At 42.5% G+C, this 22630-nt stretch overlaps 2 protein-coding genes across 3 annotated transcripts in view; one reads left to right on the plus strand and one right to left on the minus strand.

The window, feature by feature from the left end:
- Positions 1-13516, plus strand: part of NOSTRIN (nitric oxide synthase trafficking) — a 35011-nt gene extending 21495 nt beyond the window's left edge. The window contains 7 exon segments of the mRNA XM_029910514.1: positions 2891-2989; positions 3090-3215; positions 8410-8518; positions 9441-9529; positions 9936-10038; positions 12911-13063; positions 13360-13516. Coding sequence (XP_029766374.1) covers positions 2891-2989; positions 3090-3215; positions 8410-8518; positions 9441-9529; positions 9936-10038; positions 12911-13063; positions 13360-13499 — 819 coding nt within the window. The 3' untranslated portion in view covers positions 13500-13516.
- A 599-nt stretch (positions 13517-14115) lies between these two features.
- Positions 14116-21493, minus strand: SPC25 (SPC25 component of NDC80 kinetochore complex). 2 transcript variants are annotated; one of them, XM_024200743.2, is made up of 7 exons: positions 20482-20567; positions 18965-19122; positions 18819-18884; positions 17678-17824; positions 16986-17090; positions 16204-16302; positions 14116-14348 (listed from the first exon to the last, which is right to left on the minus strand). In XM_024200743.2, the coding sequence occupies exons 1-7, from the start codon at positions 20496-20498 to the stop codon at positions 14224-14226; spliced, it is 717 nt and encodes a 238-aa protein (XP_024056511.1). In that variant the 5' UTR covers positions 20499-20567; the 3' UTR covers positions 14116-14223. The 2 variants fall into 2 exon arrangements, with proteins under 2 accessions (XP_024056511.1, XP_024056590.1); XM_024200822.1 differs by lacking the exon at positions 20482-20567 and adding an exon at positions 21438-21493 and having other exon boundaries at positions 14118-14348.
- Between the last annotated feature and the right edge of the window lie 1137 nt (positions 21494-22630).

Consider the following 22630-nt stretch of genomic DNA (forward strand, 5'->3'; position numbering starts at 1 on the left):
TTCATTCTTTTGCCCTCTCCTTATCTTTCCCCTTTCTCTGTCTCCCTTCACATACCTCTCTTATCTGCCTCATTGGCATAATGACACGGTCTTTAATATCATACACTCTCGTAATTCTAGTCAAGGGGAAATAGTAGGGGACATCTTTAGCTCACAATTATGGGTTAATTATGTGGAGATAATCTTGTGGCCTTTAGTCAATTATCCTGTTGTACATGTGAATCGACATATGCACTTGGTTCCCCATCAGAAACGCAAGGGGACAGAAATAAAAGTTGGCATGGAAAGGGAGGCAGCCCATTGAATTCACTCTGCTGTAGTCCATCTAGTGTAGTTATTCTTGTCTTAACATTAAACACATCACAGATTGACCTCTGGGGGAGTAGTTCAGTCTGTGCGCTAGACTATAAAATATTCGGTGAACTGAGCTATAGCAGTGTTCAAGGGCCCTTTCTCTACCTATGCAGACCCTGAACCTGTGCTCTATTACCAGTGGAAGAAATTGCTCCATTGATGCTCCATATGAAGCTGGCAGTGGTAGCAGGAAGGGAGAGGTGCACACTAGTAATGATGCAGCTTATTGTGGAAGATTGTAAAGCAGCCAGAACTAACACTGAGTATGGGAGGCAGGACTTTGTCAGTGCAAGCCCAAACATCTCACGTGAGCTACCTGTCCTATTGATTGACACTACCTTTACACTTTATACTTTTATCTTTAAAAGCCTTTTCCATGACAAATGGGCTAAACTGCTGCCAGCCCTCTGTTTGCTGTTTTACAGTGACTGTCCTGTATTGTATTGTTTGTGTGAAGCTGAGTGCATTGGAGTAGCACAAATATAGCACTTTTCATTTTTGGAATGCTTTAGACACATTGAGCCAACTTCATCCCTGGTGTATCCCCAATGTAGACACTATGCTGAGTTACACTACAGATACTATAAGTACATATCATGATAGAACCCCTACAAGTAATTATCATTATCCCTATTTTACAAATGGGGAAACCGAGGCAGGGAGGCTAAGTGACTTGCTTCCAGTCACAAAGCAGTGGGTGCCAGAGACACTGCTTGAGAGCTCCTAGCTCCTAGACCTGTGCTCAGGCCACTGGACTATAGCGCTCTGCACTACTGGCTGTCTACGAAAATGACTTTTTCTTGTAACTTAGTTTACAGCTTGACCAAAAAGGTAATCAGAAGTAAGTGTTCATTAAATGTGCTATGGATTTCACTTCTGCACAACTGAATTAGCCATAAATTTATGCCAATCTCTTTTCACAAGTAGACATAGATCATTTTAATGATTACTCTCAAATGTAATTAAAGCCTGTTAAACATTACCCTCTCCACTGAGAGATATAGTATTTATTACATACTCAGAATTGTTCCAAACCATTCAGTGTTTTTCATAAGAACATAAGAATGACCATACTGGGTCAGCCCAATGGTCCATCTAGCCCAGTATCCTGTTTTCTGACAGTGGCCAATGCCAGATGCTTCAGAGGGAATGAACAGAACAGAGCAATTATCAAATGACTCATCCCCTGTAGTCCAGTCCCAGCATCTGGCCATCAGAGGTTTAGGGACCCCAGAGCATGGGACTGCATCCCTGACCATCTTGGCAAATAGCCATTGATGGACCTATCCTCCATGAACTTATCTAATTCTTTTTTGAACCCAGTTATACTTTTGTCCTTCACAATGTCCCCTGGTAACAAGTTCCCCTGGTTGACTGAGTGTTATCTGAAGAAGTACTTCCTTTAGTCTGAGCTGTGCGACACTCCCAGTTCTCAGGGTCCTAGAGTCCAGGCTCCAGCCCGAGCCCAAATGTCTACACCGCAATTAAACAGCCCCCTAGCACAAGCCCCACAAACCCTAGTCACAGGCCAGCCACGGGTTTTTAAGTGCAGTGTAGACATACCCTTATAGGCAGCTCTTAGAATGTCCCTGCATCAGAGAGAATGGCATTTGAGACACCGGGCCACCCGTTAACTGGAGTATTGCAGCTAGGATGCTGGGAACTGAGCGTCATAGACTGATGTTCAGTGTTAACTGAGGGGCAGGCATAAGATTGCAAAGGAATTTGGATCATGCAGTCTCATAATGAGCAAGCAGCTTCTGACTTATGATTGGCTTTGACACAGCTATGCTGACAGTAGTACCAAACATGGTGACATTAGTATATTGGAATGCTGGTGAACTTTAATGGGAGTTGGATGTGTGCAGGAAGGAGATGGTCCTTGGTGGCTCAAAAATAAAAGCTTACAAAATACTGTTTTCTTAGCTGGAGGGATGACTTGGTGGTCTAAGATTTGGAGTTCAAACTGCTAGGGTCAAATTAGACCTGGCTGTAAGGAGGCACAAATCCAAGTCAATGGCATTGTGGCCACTTACATCATGGGTTATAGGCTCCCTGGACTTAGAGGTTTAAATTCCAATACAGTCTATTCATCCCTTCACCTTTCTGAGGAAGATAAATCAGAGCTGGGTGTATGTGCGTATGTGCGCCTGGTGAGATGAGCCTATCAAATCTGAGGTGCTGCTGTATGGACATTAAATACCCCATGGCATTTTTCATAGGAGTTAAGGGTTTGCCCTAAGGCCACAACTTCCTCCATTGCCGCTGTTGCGCAATGCTGCAGGTGTTTTTTGTCCTCCAGCCTGGAAATGAGTGCATTATCAGTGGGGCTCTGTGTAAAGGCAGAAGGCACTTTGGAACAAAAGGAGCTATATAGATTTAAGATGCAGGGGAAGAATGACTCCTGATGCCCTGAAGCAGCTGTACAAAAGATCTTATCTATTCTATCAACAGAACATTTAATCTTTGGTTGGTTGTCCCTAAGATGTGGTCACGGATTTGTTTGCTGCCACTGACTGCTGGCATCCTTTTTCAGAGTATTCTAGACCTGGAGAAGGAAAGATTGCAGCTTCTGTGCAATATCCTAAATACTTATAACCAGCACCTTTCCAGTTTTGGACAAAACTTGGTCGCAGTATGGAGTTCCTAAGATTTTTAGTTTCCTATTTAAATTCCCTGACACTGTTGCAATTCCTGATTCTGAACTGGTGTCCCACCCTCTGCCATTATTTTAGGGTCACACCCAGATTCACAGTGCCGTCAGCCAGGTGGATGCTGAAAAGGACATTCAGACTTTACTGGAAGAAATGTCAGTGTCCTCGCCTGAAATCAAATCTATGTTCTTATTAACGGATTATTATGTAAGTACAGCACAAGGAAGGCAGCTTTGCGTATGATCTATTATTCTGTTATTGCCATCTGTTCTTTCTTTCATTCCAATACCCTGAATGTTAGCATAAAGAAAACTAGATTAAAAATGAGAAGTAAATGTGAAGTGTAAACCCCAAAAGCTGAGCACTTTATTAACGATTCCATTCATAAGCTGGACCCTTTAATGCCCGATAAAACGTAGCAAGTGATTTTTCAAAATTGTTTCATAAAGGGTTAATCTATTTAACGTAGCTACAGTTACTTGCCGGAATGAATTAGGAGAACGAAGGTCCCTGGGGACATATATTTAGGGGCCACAAATAAGGATGAGGAATGGCGTTTTCACAAGCTAATATATTATGCTCCTGTGCCTATGTAGCACAATGCAATATCACAGCACAATGGCAACACCCATCAATGCTGCAATATTATCATTCTCAGTTCAGTTCAGTAGGATTTAATTGGCATGACAAGCTATGCAAGTTCTGCCAAAGTTTGAAAAAGAGACAACCCCGTAGGTATCTGTCAGAGGTGGTACAGTCCACCCTGGGCATGGCTTCACACTCTGGGGACTTACTCTATGTCCCTTTGTCATTAGTGCCCATTTCTGATCTGTGATGCTGTCTCTGCCATCTCCTTTCTCCCAGGGTCAGGCAGTTTCCCCTAATTTCTTTTTGATGAGAAGTCTTTTATGATTGCTGATCCTCCGTAATGCTGCTGCGTTGTGACAGTGACACCTAGGCATCATCATGAAGCGATGCTGCAGTTCAACAGCATGACACAATGAAACGTCTGCTGCTGCTGTTTTTTACTGGTATTACGGCAGTGCCAAGCCAAGTTGGGGCTCCATTGTGCCATGCTCTGCACAGACATACACTAGGGCTGCCTCTGACCCCAAGGGGAGGCTTGACGAAGAGTTTAATACTATATAAATTTAATATAATGGCAGGCCAAACCCCCTGGTTAACTTATCCCTAGCTATATGTGTGCATCTCCGTGCATAATGAGGAGAATTATTCATACATCATAATGACACTGTTACTGTCATGTATCACATACTTCCCTTGAACTTCATATAGAGGAATTCTGGCAATGCAAGCAACACAGTTTGCTCTAGCACTTTGCCAGGTAAAGAGTTTGCTACATATGCTGGAAAGCTTAGTCTGTCATGAGAACATTCATTTATGCTGGGATTGCTATTATGCATATGCAATCTAAACAGAGGGGGAGCAGATCTCAAAATGATAGCCTGCATAATGGCATGGTGAAATACTTGTTTACATATTAAATCCCTGAGCTTCTTCTGGAAAATGTTTGCCAATAAATCCCAAAGGAATTTTGGACATTCCGTACTAGTGGGTAGAACAAGAGGAGTCCTCCAGTACTGAGGATCCTGGCCCATGTTAAGGCTAAGAAGATGCCATAAGTCAGCAGCTGAAAACTGCTGTCTATTGTGCCCTACCCATTGCCTCCTGAGGATATTTTGCAACACTTGCTCCAATAATTATCTATGCTACAGGTGAGGCAACGGGATTACCCAAGGAAGGATCATAGATCCCAGAGGCAGAGATCCTCTGCTTCTGGGTTCAGCCAGCCAGCCGGCCCGTCCTCCCCCGGCATCCAGCAAGAGCCCATTTTAACTTCTGTGTCCAGAGCAGTGATCCAGTTGTGACCTCTCCAGTTCTGTCCCTCCTATTCAGGGACAGGCTAGCTCATTTTTAGTGGTTGGGACTCGATTACCATGGACAATAGGATCCTAAGCACCATTATATCAGGTTATGGTATCCAGCTTCTCTCCATCTTTTCTCCCCACTCTCCTACCCCATCCCTCTTCAGGGACCCCTTTCACGAGACATCGCTCCTCAAGCAGGTTCAGTCCCTACTAGCTCTGGGAGCTGTAGAGGAAGTTCTCCTGCTGCATCAGAGTCAGGGATTCTGCTCTTGGTATTTTCTGGTTCCCAATCCCAAGGGGGGGGGGGGCGTGAAACCTATTCTCAACCTTTGCAACCTCAACAAATACACCAGCTACACAAGATTCCGGATGGTCGCTCTAGCAACTATCCTCCCTGCGTTAAATCCCAATGGCTGGTTTGCTGCCCTGGAGCTTCAGGACACTCATTTTCATGTAGCAATTCTCCCGAGCCACAGGAGGTGTTTTCAGTTTGTTGTGGCGGACCAGCACTGTCAGTACACCCTGCTCCCCTTTGGTCTGTCTTCGGCTCCTCGGGTTTTTTACCAAATGCATGATTGTGGTAGCAGTGTACCTCAGAAAGAAGGGACTTCATATCTTCTCATATCTGGATGATGTGTAGCTGAGAGGCAAGTCCTCTCTCATGTTCATGCTCATGTCGTCTCTCGTGCTACGCTTACTCAATCATCTGGGCCTCATCCTGAACAGCGGGAAGTCGACATTTGTCCTGACTCAGAGTCGAGTGCATTGAGGCCCTGATAGACTCTGTGATTTTGACAGCATTTCTGCCGACTGACTGATTCACCACCTTTGTCTGGAGCTGCAGTCTCAGCCCTCGACCACATCCCGAGTATGCTTGAAGTTGTTAGTTCATAAATCTGCCTGCACACAAGTAGTCCAGTTTGCCAAGCTGTGCCTACATCCTCTTCAGATGTGGCTGAACTCAGTCTATTGTCTGAATTGCCATCCTTTGGACAGTCTGGTCCGACTTCCCCTGCTGATCTTGGACTCCTTATGACAGTGGACAGTGCAGGTCTGACGCCAAGCATCGTACAGTCCATTTTTTAACGATGAGGCATCCCAATGATTGACCTATTTGCCACCAGAGACAACAAGAAATGCTGGATGTTTTGCTCCCATGGGGAGCCTCAATCCAGGGCTCCCTGACTGAAGCTTTTCACTTAAGTTGGGAATTGGCACTTCTGTATGGGTTTCTTCCTTTTCCAATCATCCCGCAGGTCATTCTCAAGCTGAAATTGGACCAGGCTAAACTCATTCTCATTACCCCAGGCTGGCTGAGGCAATGCTGGTTCTCTGACCTCCTTGTGTTATCAATCTGACCTCCCTCATATCTTCCTCTTCATCTTGACCTCCTGACTCAGCATGATGGTCAAGTTTTGCATCCGACACTCAGCTCCCTGCATCTCAGTGTGGATGCTGCAAGATTAAATGAAGAGGAGGAACAATGTTTGGAGGCAGTATGACAAGTCCTGCTCAGTAGCAGGAAACCCTCCACTAGCGTGACCTATTTGGCCAAGTGGAAGTGGTTCTCGGTATGGTCATTGTCCCAGGGAGTTCAGCCTAGGCCTGCTTGTATCCAGGACATCTTGGAGAATCTGTTACACCTTCAGTCTTCTGGTTTCACACTAAGTTCATTGAGAGTGCAATTTTGGCATTTTATCCACTCAACCAAGGGAAGCTGGTGTTCTTGAATGCCATGGTAGCAACATTCTTTTCTCTACCCACCAGTGAAAGAACTGGTTCCTTTGTGGGACCTTGTCCTAGTGGCTCTTACTGATCTCTGTTCGAACCTCTGGTAACTTCCTCTCTCCCTTCTGTGTCAGAAAACTGCCTTCCTCGTGGCAATAACATCTGCAAGGAGAGCATGTGAATTGCAGCCCATGATGCCAGAGCCTCCTGACACACAGTTTTGCAAAGACAAAGTGTCCTTGCAGCCATGCCATAAGTTTTTGCCTAAAGTGGTATCTCAATTTCACTTGAACCAAGTCTTATTTCTCCTGGTGTGTTTTTTTTTCTAAGCCACATTCAATCCTGGAGGAGCAGCCTCTTCACATGTTGGAGGGTCAGGCAGTGTCTAGCTTTCTACCTGGATAGGACTAAACCCTTTCATCTCTGTTTGTGTCATATGCAGACTGAATGAAGGGTCAAGCAGTCTCTTACCATATGATCTCCAGTTGGATAACTTTACTACATCATGACAGCATGTGAAGTAGCTCAATCTACCAGTGTCCAGGAGACATCAATTGCATTTCTAAGTGACATTTCCACTTGCACCTCTGTACAGATGTTTACAAACAACTATGCCATTGCTACTGCATCCCGCTCAGGTGCACACTTTGGAGCAGCCCTGCAGTCCTTGTTTAAACAGACTTCTCCTGCGGGTACTGCTTGTGAGTCACCTACATGAATACATGGCTGCATCTACTCAAAGAAGAAAATGCAGTTCTGTACTGTAACTCTTGTTCTTCAAGATGTGATGCAGATGTATATTCCACAAGACATGCTCTGCCCCCTCTGCATCGGAGTCTCTACTTCTGACATTTGGTGTGAAGGAATTGATCGGAGTTGGGGCAGTGCCACCCTGATATGGCCAGGGGAGGAGCTAAGGCCACGAGATGAGGACACCACTCCTTCGGGTACTGCTAGGCAAAGTTCTCCAGCTGCAGTGAACTGGGCGCGTGCACTCCTACATGGAATACATGTCTGCATCACATCTCAAAGAACAACTGTTACAGTAAGTAACCATGTTTTAGTCCTCCCAGATGGACTTCTGAACCTATGCTGACCCCACCAACTTGAAGGATTGAGGCCTTAGTTAGCCCTCTTTGGATATTCTTGAAAATGTTCTGCTGTGCTTTCTTGCTATAAAACTTGGTTTTCACACATAAGATATTTCAGGGGAAATTCTGGTAAGTGATTGTCAGGAAATAAAATCAAGCATCCAGAACTGATTGATCACTATAGAGACTCTCACAGACACAGTACCAAGGCAAACTCATTGCCATCAACACTTGGCTAGTTCAGATTAGTTATCTTGTTATATCATAAACTTGCAAGTTTGTAAACAAAGCATTTCAGTTAACCCTGCATCTTTCTTGTACCTAATCTACTGGGCCAACCCCCTCAGCAAACTAAAGCTTCTGTGGATGGCAATCTCCTAACATCAAGTATTACTGAGACCTCCTTCTTTGTTCTGAACTTGCGCTTGTTTCTCTTCATAAAATTCAATCCCAGCATCTCCAGTGAAGGTTTTAATAGGGGTCTTATTTCTACAGTGTGATGTTTCCTGTGTCATCTGAGCTGCACATCTAAATGTTTTCTCATAGACTCATAGACTTTAAGGTCAGAAGGGACCATTATGATCATCTAGTCTGACCTCCTGCACAACGCAGGCCACAGAATCTCACCCACCCAAATCCCTAACCTATGCCTGAGTTATTGAAGTCCTCAAATCGTGGTTTAAAGACCTCAAGGAGGAAGATTTTACAAATGGAATGGATAAAGTAAGATGAAAAGCTTCAATCAAAGCAAAAGTGCTGTGACTGCAGAAGGATCTAAACGAGGCAGCACAGGAAAAAGAAGGTTCTTGTCTGTTGCTATTGCACTGAATGTCTTAATGGATTGTATTAAATTATGGGCCCCGTCACAGTGCCTCATGTGGGGGAATTGCAGGTGGTAAATGAGAATCCTCTAGGCACACTTTGGGTGTAACACAGAGAGATTGTCATTTTTTATTCCAAAACATAAATAGTATGCAAGTGAACAAAAACACAGGACAAGAAGAGACTATGTCACTGCAATCTTAACTTTGGAGCCACTAGTTCATCTTTATATTAGGTACAAAAAAAAAGCCCTTTAAAAGATTCATGCCACTATTGCAGCCCCTGATCTTGGGGCTGTCTGCGGGTTGAATTGGTTCCAGCACAAATTAAAGTAACCAAAGGTCTGCTCTAAAGTTGCAGCCAGCTGCCATGGCCCCAAATGACCTTTTGGGCAGTCAGGGATCACTGGAGCACACCAGTATTCCAGCCATCTCCCCTTTCCATTGGGAACATTCTACACACTGAATGCTGCCTGGACTCCCTGACCAAACTTCCCAAGCTGAGCCCAGGCTGGTCCTACCAACAGCCCCAGTTCTGGGAACAATAGCACATAGCTACATCTGAGACCATTTAGAAAAGGACAACAAAAATAGCAAATGGCTAGACTGACTGACTTGAAAGAAAAGATCAAAAGTTAAAGAGTATACAGCGTGGCTATAGGATTATTGGGGTTGGTAGAGAATAAGTCTACAAGTAACAGAAAAGTTTACATGTGAAGGAGGGAGAAAATATTGAGAGTGGAACACAATGGCGTATAAATGGGAGTAATAGGATGAGATTAAGGAACAAGAAATTTTAGGGTGAATATGACAGTAACAGGGTAAAGTATTAGCCAATGTGGACTAGATTGAAGGACCCAAGAAGTCCTTCACACACCTGTCAGTTTCTTTGATACTTTTCAGGTCTGGAGCGGATGCTTAAAACATACACAGAGACCCCCCGATTTTCAGATTTAAAGAACCAGAAAGACACTGCTGTGCTCCTGGAGCAGGTACATTCTTATTTTAAATGTAGCATTTTTAATGACTGCAGCATTTCATTTTGAGAACCTGGCTATGTCTAGGTTTGACTCAATGCTAATTTAGGCTCCAGTTTTAGTGATAAATTCTTGACAGAACCAACTGGTGGCCATTTAGTGTAAGAGTACCAGAGTCCAAGAATTAGAGATCTGAATAATGAGTATCCGGAATTAAAACCAATGTTTCACAGATGAATGAAATAGGAGAGAAAGGAAGAGGAAAGACACTTTTTTAATGTCTCAGAGTAAGACTAAAAATGTAAAACCAATTGAGAGGGTGATTTCTTTCTTAGAAAAAAACTGCCTTTGATATTTTCATCAAGATACCTTGTAATATGAGGTCACTTTGTTAATATTTACTGTAATCACTTGCCTGCAGACAAGCCTAAAAACAAGCCTTTTGTGAGCAAACATCTGCAAACTATCCACCGTACTAGCAGAACTAGAGCAGAAGCCTAAGCCCAGGCATCCCTGGAGCGACTGTATCTCCAACTGGAAAGGGAAGGTAAAGCAGTTAATGTAATCAGTGTCATGACCACTTTTCTACTACTTTGCCTAGGATGTACTTTAACCTTTCTACAGGCAATTACTTGTTCTATGCTTGGTACAGCAGAAGTTGAGATGTACCTATCTGTTATCATTCTCAATAAAAGACTATTCCATTTTCCTTTCTATATCACTGACTTGATGTAGCGCAGATTATTAACAACAATGCTCTGGGCTTGCCCTTGCCAGTAGAGCTAGCCAAAGTGTTTCTGATTTTATCTGAGCCAGCTAAAATATTTATTAGTAATACTGAAGCACCAAGGCTTCAATCCCTCAGTCTGACCCAGGCATTGCAGACAGACCATACGTCTGGGGTGAAAGGGGCTCTGTACAGGCATAGAAGTCCACCACCACAGATCAAATGCCAGGGGCAGGCCTAATGGGCATCTTCCTCTGGGCTTCTGTGTTAGAAACATTAGAAGCTTTTAGCTAAATGTTAGAACTCAGACTGTAGTACAGTGGCAGAAACCACAGAACGCTATGGGGTTGCAAATAACTCAATCTATTCCTAAAATGTTTCCTGTGTTTATGAAAATCTCTAAAGAAACTAAAAAAACCTCTCAAGGTTGGGCACAAAAGGCTATAAGAACATAAGAACGGCCATACCAGGTCACACCGAAGGTCCATCTAGCCCAGTATCCTGTCTACCGACAGTGGCCAATGCCAGGTGCCCCACAGGGAGTGAACCTAACAGGCAATGATCAAGTGATCTCTCTCCTCCCATCCATCTCCATCCTCTGACAAACAGAGGCTAGGGACACCATTTCTTACCCATCCTGGCTAATAGCCATTAATGGACTTAAACACCATGAATTTATCCAGTTCTCTTTTAAACGCTGTTATAGTCCTAGCCTTCACAACCTCCTCAGGTAAGGAGTTCCACAGGTTGACTGTGCACTGCGTGAAGAACTTGCTTGTATTTGTTTTAAAGGTGATAAATAATAAGAAAGTGCTCTCATTATTTCCTTAATATTTATTTTTTAAATATCACCAACAGGACTGTGCACATAGTTCTGTCCTCATCTCTCGCCGTGTTAAAATGAAACAATTTGAGCGCACCTAGAGCAGAGGGGCTGCCAGTTGGCCAGTGAATAACTCAAGCTTTCTGCCAGGTAACTCCACACTTGATTCTTGGATCAGCACATAGGATCCTAGTACTCCACTGCCAAATGGGATTAAATCATCACCATTCTGATTTGATAGCACTTTACATTCACTTTGCACAGGTGTAAGTGACTAGAAAAGTGTAAGGCAGTAAAAGGCCTTATACTCTTGGATGCAAATGAAGCACAGGATATGCATTCAGAACTGGTACTTTCAGCTGAAGCACTGTGGTGAATGGCATATCACAAATGACAGTGTCCATATCACCGGACTCCTCCAATACTCCATTTTTGTGTACTCAAGTGACATTGGTAGCTATGTTAACATGCATTTTAAATGGCCAAAGTGGCTTAAATTTTTTAAAAAACATTACATTTTCTTATGCATATTACTGATAACAGTTTAGGACCTGATGCTACCAACACTTACCACTGTGCATAACAACACTTACTAAAAGAGTAGTTCTATTGAATGGATCACCCCTCCCACAGCAAAACATAGAGGAAAACTCTGCAGGGAATCCTCGCAGAATTCCTACCCACGTCATTCTATTGGCATTGGATGGGATGTGTCCCCTATGGAGTAGTCAGTAGGTCCAGTCCAGAAACCTCACAATCACAGGGGTTCCTTGCAGAGGCCATATGTTTCCATTGCAGTCATGCCCTTTGCAGGAGTTTGGGTGGGTGGAAGCGGGTAATTAAAAAAAATTACCAGTGTGTATGTGTAAATTGACATAAAAAGTCAAGTCACCTTATTTAAGTCACTAAACATTTCCACTGATTTAGTTTTGTAGAACACTTTTTAAAGAGACCTGAATTCAGGACCTAAACCAACCAACACAATGTCTCTTTTAATGATCTATGTTAAAACAATTGGTATGTGCCAAATGGAATCACTGCCCAATTAAGTTTTCTGGGAACTGTATTACTGATAAATTATGCTAAAGATAATATATGTGTGTGGCTCTAACCATGGGCAACTTGTAGTCCTTTATTATAGTAATGCCAAATTCTTAGCCACAGACATATCAGTATAGGGCTAGCCTTTGGTCATGCTAGTGTCCTACAATAATCCAAAAAAGTTTGCTATGGTGATTAACGGATCAGAAATTCCAGTCTTCTGCCAGAAGAGTCTTCTAGAAGTCAGAGGGCAGTATGGGAAAAGGAGAGGGATGGAGGAACCTCCTCTCTAGGCCCAATGCATTCTGTTCACCTTGTTAGAGGGTTCACAGTTCTGTGGGGTCCCACGATAGTTTGAACCTAATCCAACTTCCATCAACATTGATTAGGAGTCTGATCAGAGCCTCATTTGGGTTTCACTTACCTGGACACCAGACACTCTACAACCTAATCTCGCTTTACCTGAGATAACTGAAATAGTTCTTAGAGTTTTCTCTCAGCTATAACCATGTTCCAAAAATTAGGTTTGTGCCTTTCCACTATCAAAACACATATATAGTTGCCACATGCATAAATGTAATGACATGCTGGTTATTAAGGGCCAGATTTTTAAGAGGTATGGAGGTGCCTAATAATGCAGATAGGCCCCCAGTTGAATATTCAGAAGTGCCTAGACACCTATAACAAATTGAAATCAATAGGAAAATCCCACTAGGTGCCTGTCTGCATGTGTAAGCACCTAAATACCTTTAGGCATAAGGCTATAAAAATGAACTTTAAGAAACACTATTTATTATTACACAAGACATGTTTATTTCATCCTGCTTTACTTGTCCTGTTAATGACTGTATTCCAATGACTTTTACACAACCAGGGGACAGCAATCCTGCAAATGGTACCTGCAAGGCTTTGTATGACTACCAAGCTAAAAGGGATGATGAGCTAAGTTTGCAAAAAGGTAATTAACATCTTCCTGTTTTTTCAAAATCCTATTTCAGCTGAAATGCTAGCTTGAGGAATGAGATTGAGTGCAGTGGAGAATAGGGCCCTGTGATATAATGCTGTAGTAAGTGTGGTTTGTCATCCAATTTTAATTCCATCTTAACCTAGCCAACAGCGACATTTAAACTTAATTAGACTGTGCTACAAAGGAGGCAAGGGAAGAGAGAAGTTTTAAACAAGAGTCCATGCAGAAATGGCACAATACACATGTATAAATCCAGTTGAATTAATACAAATACATTCTCTCAACAGGTGACTTTATTATCATTCCCCAGAAGGATGATAATGGATGGTGGTATGGGACCCTAAAGGAGAGAAAAGGTCACTTTCCCACTACGTATGTGGAAGATAAGTTTCCTACTTCCATAGATGAAACATCCTCAGAAGCATAAGAAAATAATGAAGATCACTGAGGTGCCTAAAGATCATATTTCTTTAAATTGTTCAGTTTGTTAAATAATCAAGGTCTTTTCCTTGCCAAAGTGATATAGATCAGAAGTGAAATCTACCCAGTGTTGCTTGAGTTTGCCTTGACTCTTTTGTTGAACTAAGTGTACGGACGCCTTTCTCTCCATTGATGCAGCACCGGAGTGTGATGAATGTTTCTATTATTGTAAAAAACAAACTAGTGACTGCTACTGTACTCTTGGGCTAAGTTTCTGAATGAGTAGAAACACCATCTCTCTATTAATGTGGTATCTGGATTCTTTTGGAAGCTTTTAAATACAGGACTCAAATCCTTTGAGGGTAAATTTAGCATAGCCTATTAGATTGCTTTAGCCTTATTTCCTTGAAGATGTTGTGCTGGCTTTCTTCTGAGTTACAGGTGTAGTGATTGGATTTACAGCTAGGTCACAGTTACCTGTGCAGAGACAGTGGACTGAAGAAATATTTGCTTCAATTAAATTGTTTAAATGAGTTACCAAAAATACATCTGGCTGATAAAGATGGACTAAAACATTTCACCATTTTTCTTTATTTAGAAAATGGAATATTAAAAAACATACATAAATATTTCCTTTCACTCCACTGTTCTGTTAATACAAAAGGAAGCGCAGGGAATGCACACAGGGACAGGAAGAGAGGTATGAAGCCAATTTTACACATAGTTGCAGATTACTTATAAGACAAAGCTGTAAAAGCTTTTCTGATGTTGGCAATAAATGCAGCAAAGTTGTTGGTTTCTCTCACTTTTAGCTGGAGTTCTGCTATACAATCCAGAGGAGGAGAGCTGCTTGTCACTAGAAGGAAACAATTAGAAAACAATTTTTATTTCCAAGACAAGTGAAGCATGCTGTGATACTTCCTAGTCTCAAGTATTCTTCCCCAGAAAACAAGACTGAGTCAATTATTTCACAATGTTTGACTTGAATTTTTCATGTAATGAGTCGGGTAAACAGCTATATGCCAGCTCTGAGATGCATTTTAGTTCATTATATTAAGGGTCTCTTACCCTTTCACTGCTTTTAGTGTCTTAGTAGTCTAACCATTTTCTGTAGATTTGCATGTGCTCCATTTGTCTATTTTAAGCCTAAAAATCCATGGACTGACTTTCAGACAAGGAGAAAACGAGGCCTTGTCTGAAGGCACATAATATTATTCTGTCACGCCCAGACCTTCCGCTGGTGTCATTGCTGTTACTGCTACTCGAGTTATTGTCACAACAATGCCTACCCTGACTCAAAAGTGCGGCATATTCTGACTACGGGTTCCTGCTGAGCTTCATCAATTTTCAGACAAGTTGGGTGGTGGGGGAAGAGAGAAAGATTAAGACACCCTGGGGATTAGAGTATAGTTTCTACCCGAAATAGTAAAAATAGAGGTCCCTCATCATTGCTATCTGCTGCATTAATTTCAGAGGAATGATGGAGGAATAATAGGGTTTCTATTGTGAAAATTAGGTTCAAGAAATTCCAGCAGTAAGAGAGCAGTAAGTTGAAAAGCAATTCCTAAAAGCTGTATTTCCTTAGTGCGTTTGGGTTATGGTGGAAGGAAAGGATCGTTAATATTGTCTGAATTTGAGCGGTACATGGAAACGCTCAGAGGGGCATGAGTGACTTCCCTATATTTAATGTGTCTCTCCCATTTAATGCACAAATTTTGATTTGTTAGCAGTAGGAAATAAAGTTGTGGTATTGGTTAATGGGCTCCCAAAGTACAGATTGGGAGCTGCCTGTAAGTGTTGGAATCCCAAAAAAATTCCAAGGTGGAAAAAACTGAGATGATCACTCACACTCCTTAATGCTTCACTCACTCCTCTTTTCTCAGCTTTTCCCCCTAGCCATTTTTTTTTTTGCTTAATATCTCAAGGGCCAGCACTTTATACACACAAAGGTGGGAGAGGGGAACAGTTGTGTATTTATCTTATCATTAAAAGAATGTTAAAGTTACAAAGAGAAGCATTCAAAAGTTAGGATATGCCAGAATTAAGGTTGCTTTTGCAACCTTAATTGAGCCCTCTTGTGCATCAGCATGGTGATTTAATTACATGAGCACATCCTACTTTTTCTTCTGAAATCCTATTTGTTTAAAGTGATGTGATGTTTTCCAGATGGGTACCTAGGCCAAATTCATTGATGCCAGGGGGTTTGCATAGAAGTTAGAAGGCCAATTTTTGTTCTCTATTTTCTAATAAAACAGTTCTAACGCTTAGAAAACTGGCCAGTCTAACGTTTTTGGAGAAGGTTTTATGGGCACTGTAGGAAGGGTTTCTAGCACCTCGAAGGCAGGGCCAGTCCAGATTCTAAATTGGAAACAGTTCTTATTAGCCCTGGCTAGCCCTCTTTTTGTACCTTGCTACCGTCTGCTGCCAGTTCCCAACTACTCTTACACTAGGAACCGGCGGGGCCAATGGCTGATAAAGAGCTCAAAGTGTGGTCTGTTTCAGAAAGGCACCACAGTGGCTGGGAGGAGACTGCCAAGGGACGGCTGCCATTACAGTGCTTATTGGGACAGACCTTCATCTGAAGCATTCTAAAGACTGAACTGTTCGGTATGGAACTTGCTGCCCCTCCTGTGTGTGTGCACGTGCACCTCTCATATGAGATTGGTTCAAAAACCACTTAAATAAAATACACATTTAATATCTACACATACCTTCATAGTCTCCCTGTTCGTTTATAGAGAGAGTAAACGTGTATGGCTTGTCAGGATCTTTGTGGTCAATACATCGAAATATAAACTGCAACTGTTCATCTAAAGCAAAAGCAGAAATAGAATTCAACAAAACCACTAACTTCACATAGAATACTCAGTGGCATCCACATCCAGTTAAATTTCAGTTAGTAAAAGATATTCTTGAGCTGGCAAGTATAATAAACCTAGACTTCTCTTTTTGTAAAAAGGGAAACCCAACTTTTGGGCTTAAACTATTTGAGTATCCCCTTAAACTACTTAACAGTTGAGTATAGGTCCAATGAGTGCCCAAAATAAAATTAATGTTGAATCTTTTATTACATTTATATAGTCCAAAATCTTTATTTGGACCAAACTTTAAAAATTTTAATCATTATAAATTGAGATTAGTTTATCTGAAACGTTTATAACTATTTGTCTTATTTCACCTCTATCCAGTCAGAAGCGTTCCTACGGCAGTAGCAGACATTTTTATTGCTTTGTAGCCATAGAGAACAGCCAGAAGAAAGGATTTCTATTGCTTTGCAGCAAACAAATCAGCAACACACTGTTCAGATTGACTATTTAGATAAGTCACACTCATAACCATGTAAATACTACTGTAAGTTTTTTCCTATGTGCAAGCACAATTTTTAAAAAAATTTACCCCATTTGTCTAGTGTGTGAGGGTGATGGTGTTTTGCCAACTTGTCAGGGGTATGACTAGGGTAAGTAATTGAACATGTGTGTACTTGGAAACTTACCATAAATTCTGCGTATTTCTAGCCCAAGCCGCTCTTCAAACAGTTCTTTAGACTTACTCAATCTTTCCAGCCTCTCTTTGGTGGCCTTGTTTTTAGTAGATATAACTAAAAAGTGTCAAAGCAAGAGTAAAGCATTTTTAAACAAATTTTAGAACACTGGAAAATCCTACAGAATAAGTCTGTTAAAAGCAAGTGTCTTTTCTTTGTTAAATCTCTCTGGTCATGACAACTACCCCATTTCTATTCATTTAAATCTAAGTAGCACTAATTAGCCCCACGCTAGAGTGTGTAAATATTTGGTTAATATTATGAATGCTATTTTAAGAATCAAATAACTGCTTTAAAGTATACTTTGCCATTCAAAGCATTGTTCATGTAGTTACCAGTTATGAAAATATATCTTGTTAGAATGAGGAGTTACAGGATTTTAGTTTTTTTATTCAGTGCTCCACTGATAAGTGACCATTTATATACAACTATTCAAACTAAGCACCATAAGTAGTTATCTCTACATCCTAAGCCACTATTGTCTATATTGTACAAGCATTAGGGTATCAACATGCTAACTACAAAGATTCGCACAGCTACAGTGCTGGAAACACCTACTGCAAAGCCACCAGTATACTCTTTAGAAGACTTCACATTCTAAAAGTCTTGGAGTGTTTTCATGTTCATTCAATTTTACAACTTACTTTCCTTTTTTCTGGTCAACTCTTCCTTGAGCTCTTGGATGCGATCAATAAAGTCTCTCTTTTGTTCTTCTTCATGCTTTATTTTGGAATTAATTTCAGTTAAGTTCTCTTGCTTTTCTTCAATGCATATGTTCTGCTGGAGGATCTCTGTGAGGAAGAGAAAAAACTTGAATATTTACAGTTAGCCTTAGTTAAATAAGTCCCTGATTCTGCACACACTTTTGTACATGTACATAGCTTTATGCACAAATGTTTTCCTCAAAATCTAAGATTACTCATGTGAGTAAAGTTACGCTTAGGTGCTACAAAAACACATGTGCATAAGTTATTTCACCGAGACAGAGAAGTCAGCATTCTTGTTTGTATGAGGCAGCCCTTCTACTACAAGCATCAAGTACAAACAAACGGTTTACGTGCTTAGAAGGAAAGCACAGAATAACCTCTAAAGGCTCTCTGGCATCTCCTGGCTATTCAAAAGTGCAACTTGGCTTGTTTTCGGTGACAGAACTGCACAGCTTTTGAGTTCCTGTCACTTTAAAAGGGTGCAATGATCCAATCATTATACATTTTGTGTCAAGAGATCTATCTGTAACAGTAGACTACCTATAGCTAGTTACATTGTGATTTTTTTATCCCTAACTTTTAACAATGACTTGCAAAGCTAAAATGAGTGAGTTAATCGTAGATTTACAAGCTGACTTTGCTCACTAATCAGGATGTGGGAGACACTTAGACCAGAAATAAGTTATTAGCCATGCAAAACTGTACTCTATTGCACAAGTAAACTTTGACAGATAAGTAATTTTTTGTTTTCTTATCACAATAAACTGACTTTGTACCACAACTGGTATGTTTTCTTGAGCTTTGCAAGGCTCTCCTTTATTCATTTCTTATTAAGTGGCAACAACTTACTCAGTGCTATACAAGACAGATCGTTTAACTAGATTTTGGAATTTCTGGGTTTGAAGAACATCACCTATTCTGTTAATGAAAGCATTTTGACCAGAAATCCTGGTCTAATATCATCTTCATTTTGGCTTTTCAATTCACTTTGAACTGAACCATTTTAAGATGAAGTGTTTTGTTCTGACAGAACACATTAGTTCATTTTAGAAGTAATAAATACGAGCCGATACCATACCATTTCTGTATTCCTGAATTTTGTCAATCATTAGATCCCCTTCTTTTAACTTCTTGGACCACTTCTCTGTAATAAAGAGATTTATTTTAATCAACTGAAGACAGAGTTAAAAATAAATTAGCTATGTAAACTCATGAATATTGTACCTGAGAGTGCTTTTATGGACTCCTTGCATGATTCTCTTAGTCCCAAAGTCTGATTGACGTGTTCACTACCACAAATGCTTTTGAATTTCGTCCAAAATTCTTTGATCTCTTTTTCAAAAAGGATCAGTTCATCTTCAGTTTTTATCTGGGACATAGTGCTGCAGCAAACATAAAAGCACAACACAATCACACAAGACAATCTGAGCTGTTATAGATTAATAACGAGATGTATTCTCCCCAATACTGATTGCTATTGAAACTTTAAGTGCTATTCTTCTTGTATGTTTTTGAAAGCTCTATCGGTGACTTTTAAGCAACAGTCATGTTACAGCATTCAATAGAACTTACTACTTACTTGTATTAGCTATATTACAAGTGATGTGCTGTTTAGATCAGTTTACTCTATTCAGCACATGATTATGAATATAAATAGCTCTAAAACTGTCTAATTAAAACCAAGGATGCAACATCATGTTTACTTCCTGTTTCAACGTTTTATCATACACATATAGAGCAGAATAGAAGATATACTGAGGTGTGACATCATATCACTGTGCATGTAGTTTTCCCCCCAAAACTCCAAATACTGTATTCTACTCAAGTAAAGAAGGGAAACTGCACCTGCTGGCTCATTTTGAACTGAACTAAACATATTTTAGACAGGGGGGAAAAGTTGTCTGCGGAAAAAAGCAAAACATTTTCCCCTTCCAGAATGAGAATCAGATTATTAAATACTATCCGGTAGGAAGACTTAACTATGGTCTAAATGTAGAGAATGTTTTGAAATGGCTGCTACATATTGGACTGGTAACAATCATGGGAGTAGAGAGAATTCCTACAAGTTTTTTATCTGGGTAGCATACTGTAATCCTAAAATAAACATTTGAGACAAGTTTTCACATGGCTTCAAGTTGCTGTTACTTTATAGTCACCTTCTCCCCAGGCCCGTCCAGGAGTAAGCAGGAGCGGCTCTATGTATTTTGCCACCCCAAGCACGGCAGTCAGGTAGTCTTCGACAGCATGCCCGCGGGAAGTCCGCCGGTCCCGCGCCTTCGGCGTCTCCGCCGCCAAAGCTGCGGGACTGGCAGACCTCCCACAGGCATGTCGCCGAAGGCTCCCTGACTGCTGCCCCCCCACGGTTTGCAGCCCCAGGCACGCGCTTGCTGCACTGGTGCCTGGAGCCGCCCCTGGGAGTAAGTCCTTATTATGGACTGAGTAATTTTCCCTTTAAAAAAGAGCTATTTACATTTGAAGCATCTATTAAACACAATAGTATACCAAAAAATATTGCACTGACATAATTATGCATTATTGTAAATATTAATACATGCATTATACTAATAATGCTGTACACATAATTAAACAGATTTTGTTTAGCCTGAAAGAACAAGGGGGGGGGGCACGCGCAAGACTGTTCAGTCTGAGAGCAGTTCTACTCTGAGAATTACTATAAAGGATTGGTGGCTACTTCTTCAGCAGACGTTTCTTGTATGTATTTAATTTTCATTTCTAATTACTTTACTAATGCCTTCATCCTGCAGACTTAGGTATTTAACGCCGTGCACTGTGTGTTGTCCCAGTGACTTCACTGAAAGTCAACACAGTGCAGAAGTATTTGCTGAATTAACATTTTATTCCTGCCTGGACTGCACTGAAAAGACAACATAGCATACACTCCTGGAGCTGTATCACATTATTAACGGAAGGGTGACCTAAATCAGGTTGCAGAATCTCTATTGTTGACAATGTACAAGCTAGAGAGAGCCCTGCTTGACTTTCAGATTCCAGGCTGACTTTGCAGGTTAATGTGAAACCCCATACCACCTTTAATTTTTTAGCCTAAAAACACGTTTCCTGGCTGATGCTTTGCACCATAAGGGTGTTCTGCTACTATTCCCTCCTTTGGGTTCTCATAACTGCCAATTTTCTTGATTTTATGTGCAGCCTTTGATAATGAACTGCCAGGTCATACAGACGTAATACTGTCCAGCTTTAACATGCTGTAGGTCCAACTGCAGCAGTTATAAACGCCAGTGCCACACAGCTGGCAGTTACTATGGGCCAGATCCTCAAAAGCATGTAGGTGCCTGACTTCCATTGACATCAATGGGAGTTAGGGGCCTAGATGCCTTTGAGGAGCTGAGCCTTTAAGCCTGGTTAGAGAGCAAAAACCAGTAGCACGAGCTTGGGGGGGAGGGGGGGTCTAGCCGATTCTGCTGCCCCTGAGCTGTGCCCGACGCCGGACCATGGAACGGCTCCAGGACGTGCCCGTGTTTACTGTCCCCCGCCGAGCTACGTTCAAGGCGGGTCACACCTTCGAGCCCAGGCGCTAATCCAGAGAAAGCACCGCCTAGGCTGTCGCCTGCCGCCCTCTGCCCCCGTCCCGGGCGCTGCGCCCCCTTCTCCTCAGCCCCGCGGGCGGGGCCCGGCTTGGCCGCCCAGCGATCGCCCCACGCAGCTCCCCAACACTCACCACCAGCGTTTGAACCGTAACCGTCCTGCCGCCGCCGCCGCCACAGCCGCTCTCTGATTGGCTCCTCCTGCGCCCAGCAACAGCGCACGCAACCACTGGTCCGTTCCTGGCGCAGCCGGCAAAGAAGCGCCCTCGCTATTGGTGGAGCGGCGTGGAGCATGATGGGAGCTGTAGTCCGTTGTCAAACGGTAAGTGGGAGAGTGACGGCAATCGGGGCGGGGCCGCGGACCCAGCTGGTCTGCCCGGCCGAGCAGCAGAGAAAAGAGCCGGCTGAGGGCCGAGGCGCTGCTGGCTGGGATGCGGGGTTCGGTCTCTGGGGTAGCCGCAGCCCGAGGGTGGGGTCATGGCCAGCCCGGGTTTCTACCGTCCCTGTATAATCAGCGCGTCGCTGGGCCGCTGCAGCTAGTTTGTGCACAGCCCCGGGGGGGGGGGGCGCTGGCTGCTCCAGCCCGTCGTCAGCCAGGCTGCCCCCCTGGTGTGCGGCTAGCCGGGAAACAGCCCAAACCAGCCCCGGGGCCCAAGGAACGTGGGGCCGCCCGCCCGCGGCAGGCTGTGCCCGGCGGCGGGCGCTAAATGGCGCTGGGGGCCTTGTTAAGGTTGCGTACGGCCGGCGGGTTTGAAATCATCGCTGCGTACAGACGGCGCCTGCAAACCCGCTCTGCTCGCAAACGCCCCGTCAAAAGGCAGCTTCTCAGCCAGTTCATCCGCGCTCATCCGGTGGGAGGAGGCCGCTGCCTTGGGGCTTAAGTACCTGCCACAGACAGCAGACCTTTTGCAGCCGCTGTTGTCTGGTTACAGTGACGTGGCTGTCCCAAAACAATAGATAAAGCAGAAGGTATTTAGTAGTAGCTGGCTCATGCAGTCCTCCACCACCCCTGAATTTCGGTAGCCTTTTTAATCCTAGCGGGAGCACTCCATAATTGGTTCTTCTTCAGTGCCCTTGAATGAATGTTTTTCCTTTCATGTAACTGGCACTGAGTTTAGGAGAAAATTGCATTTTTCCCTCTTTTCTTCCATTTTGTATGCAACAGTGTAAGCCGAGACAAAAGATGATCAATTACAAAAATAGTTCTCTGCAATAGCATAGTTCTTTGGTGGGTTGTTTAGTTACTAGTTCTAAAATTTAGTTGTAGCACAGACTGCTTATTTTTCTTTTCCCTGCATTGTCCAGCAACTTGCCAATGTAATGCCTC

Source organism: Terrapene carolina, unplaced genomic scaffold, assembly GCF_002925995.2.
Source record: "Terrapene carolina triunguis isolate 2854851 unplaced genomic scaffold, T_m_triunguis-2.0 Scaffold62, whole genome shotgun sequence".
Classification (NCBI taxonomy): domain Eukaryota; kingdom Metazoa; phylum Chordata; order Testudines; family Emydidae; genus Terrapene; species Terrapene triunguis.

What these genes read in the sequence shown, in the direction of transcription:
- SPC25 (XM_024200743.2), bottom strand. An exon ending in AATTCAGGAATACAGAAATG is followed by an intron (nt 17,825 to 18,818) that starts GTATGGTATCGG and finishes TCTTCCTCACAG; the next exon opens with AGATCCTCCAGCAGAACATA. An exon ending in GTTGACCAGAAAAAAGGAAA is followed by an intron (nt 17,091 to 17,677) that starts GTAAGTTGTAAA and finishes GACACTTTTTAG; the next exon opens with TTATATCTACTAAAAACAAG.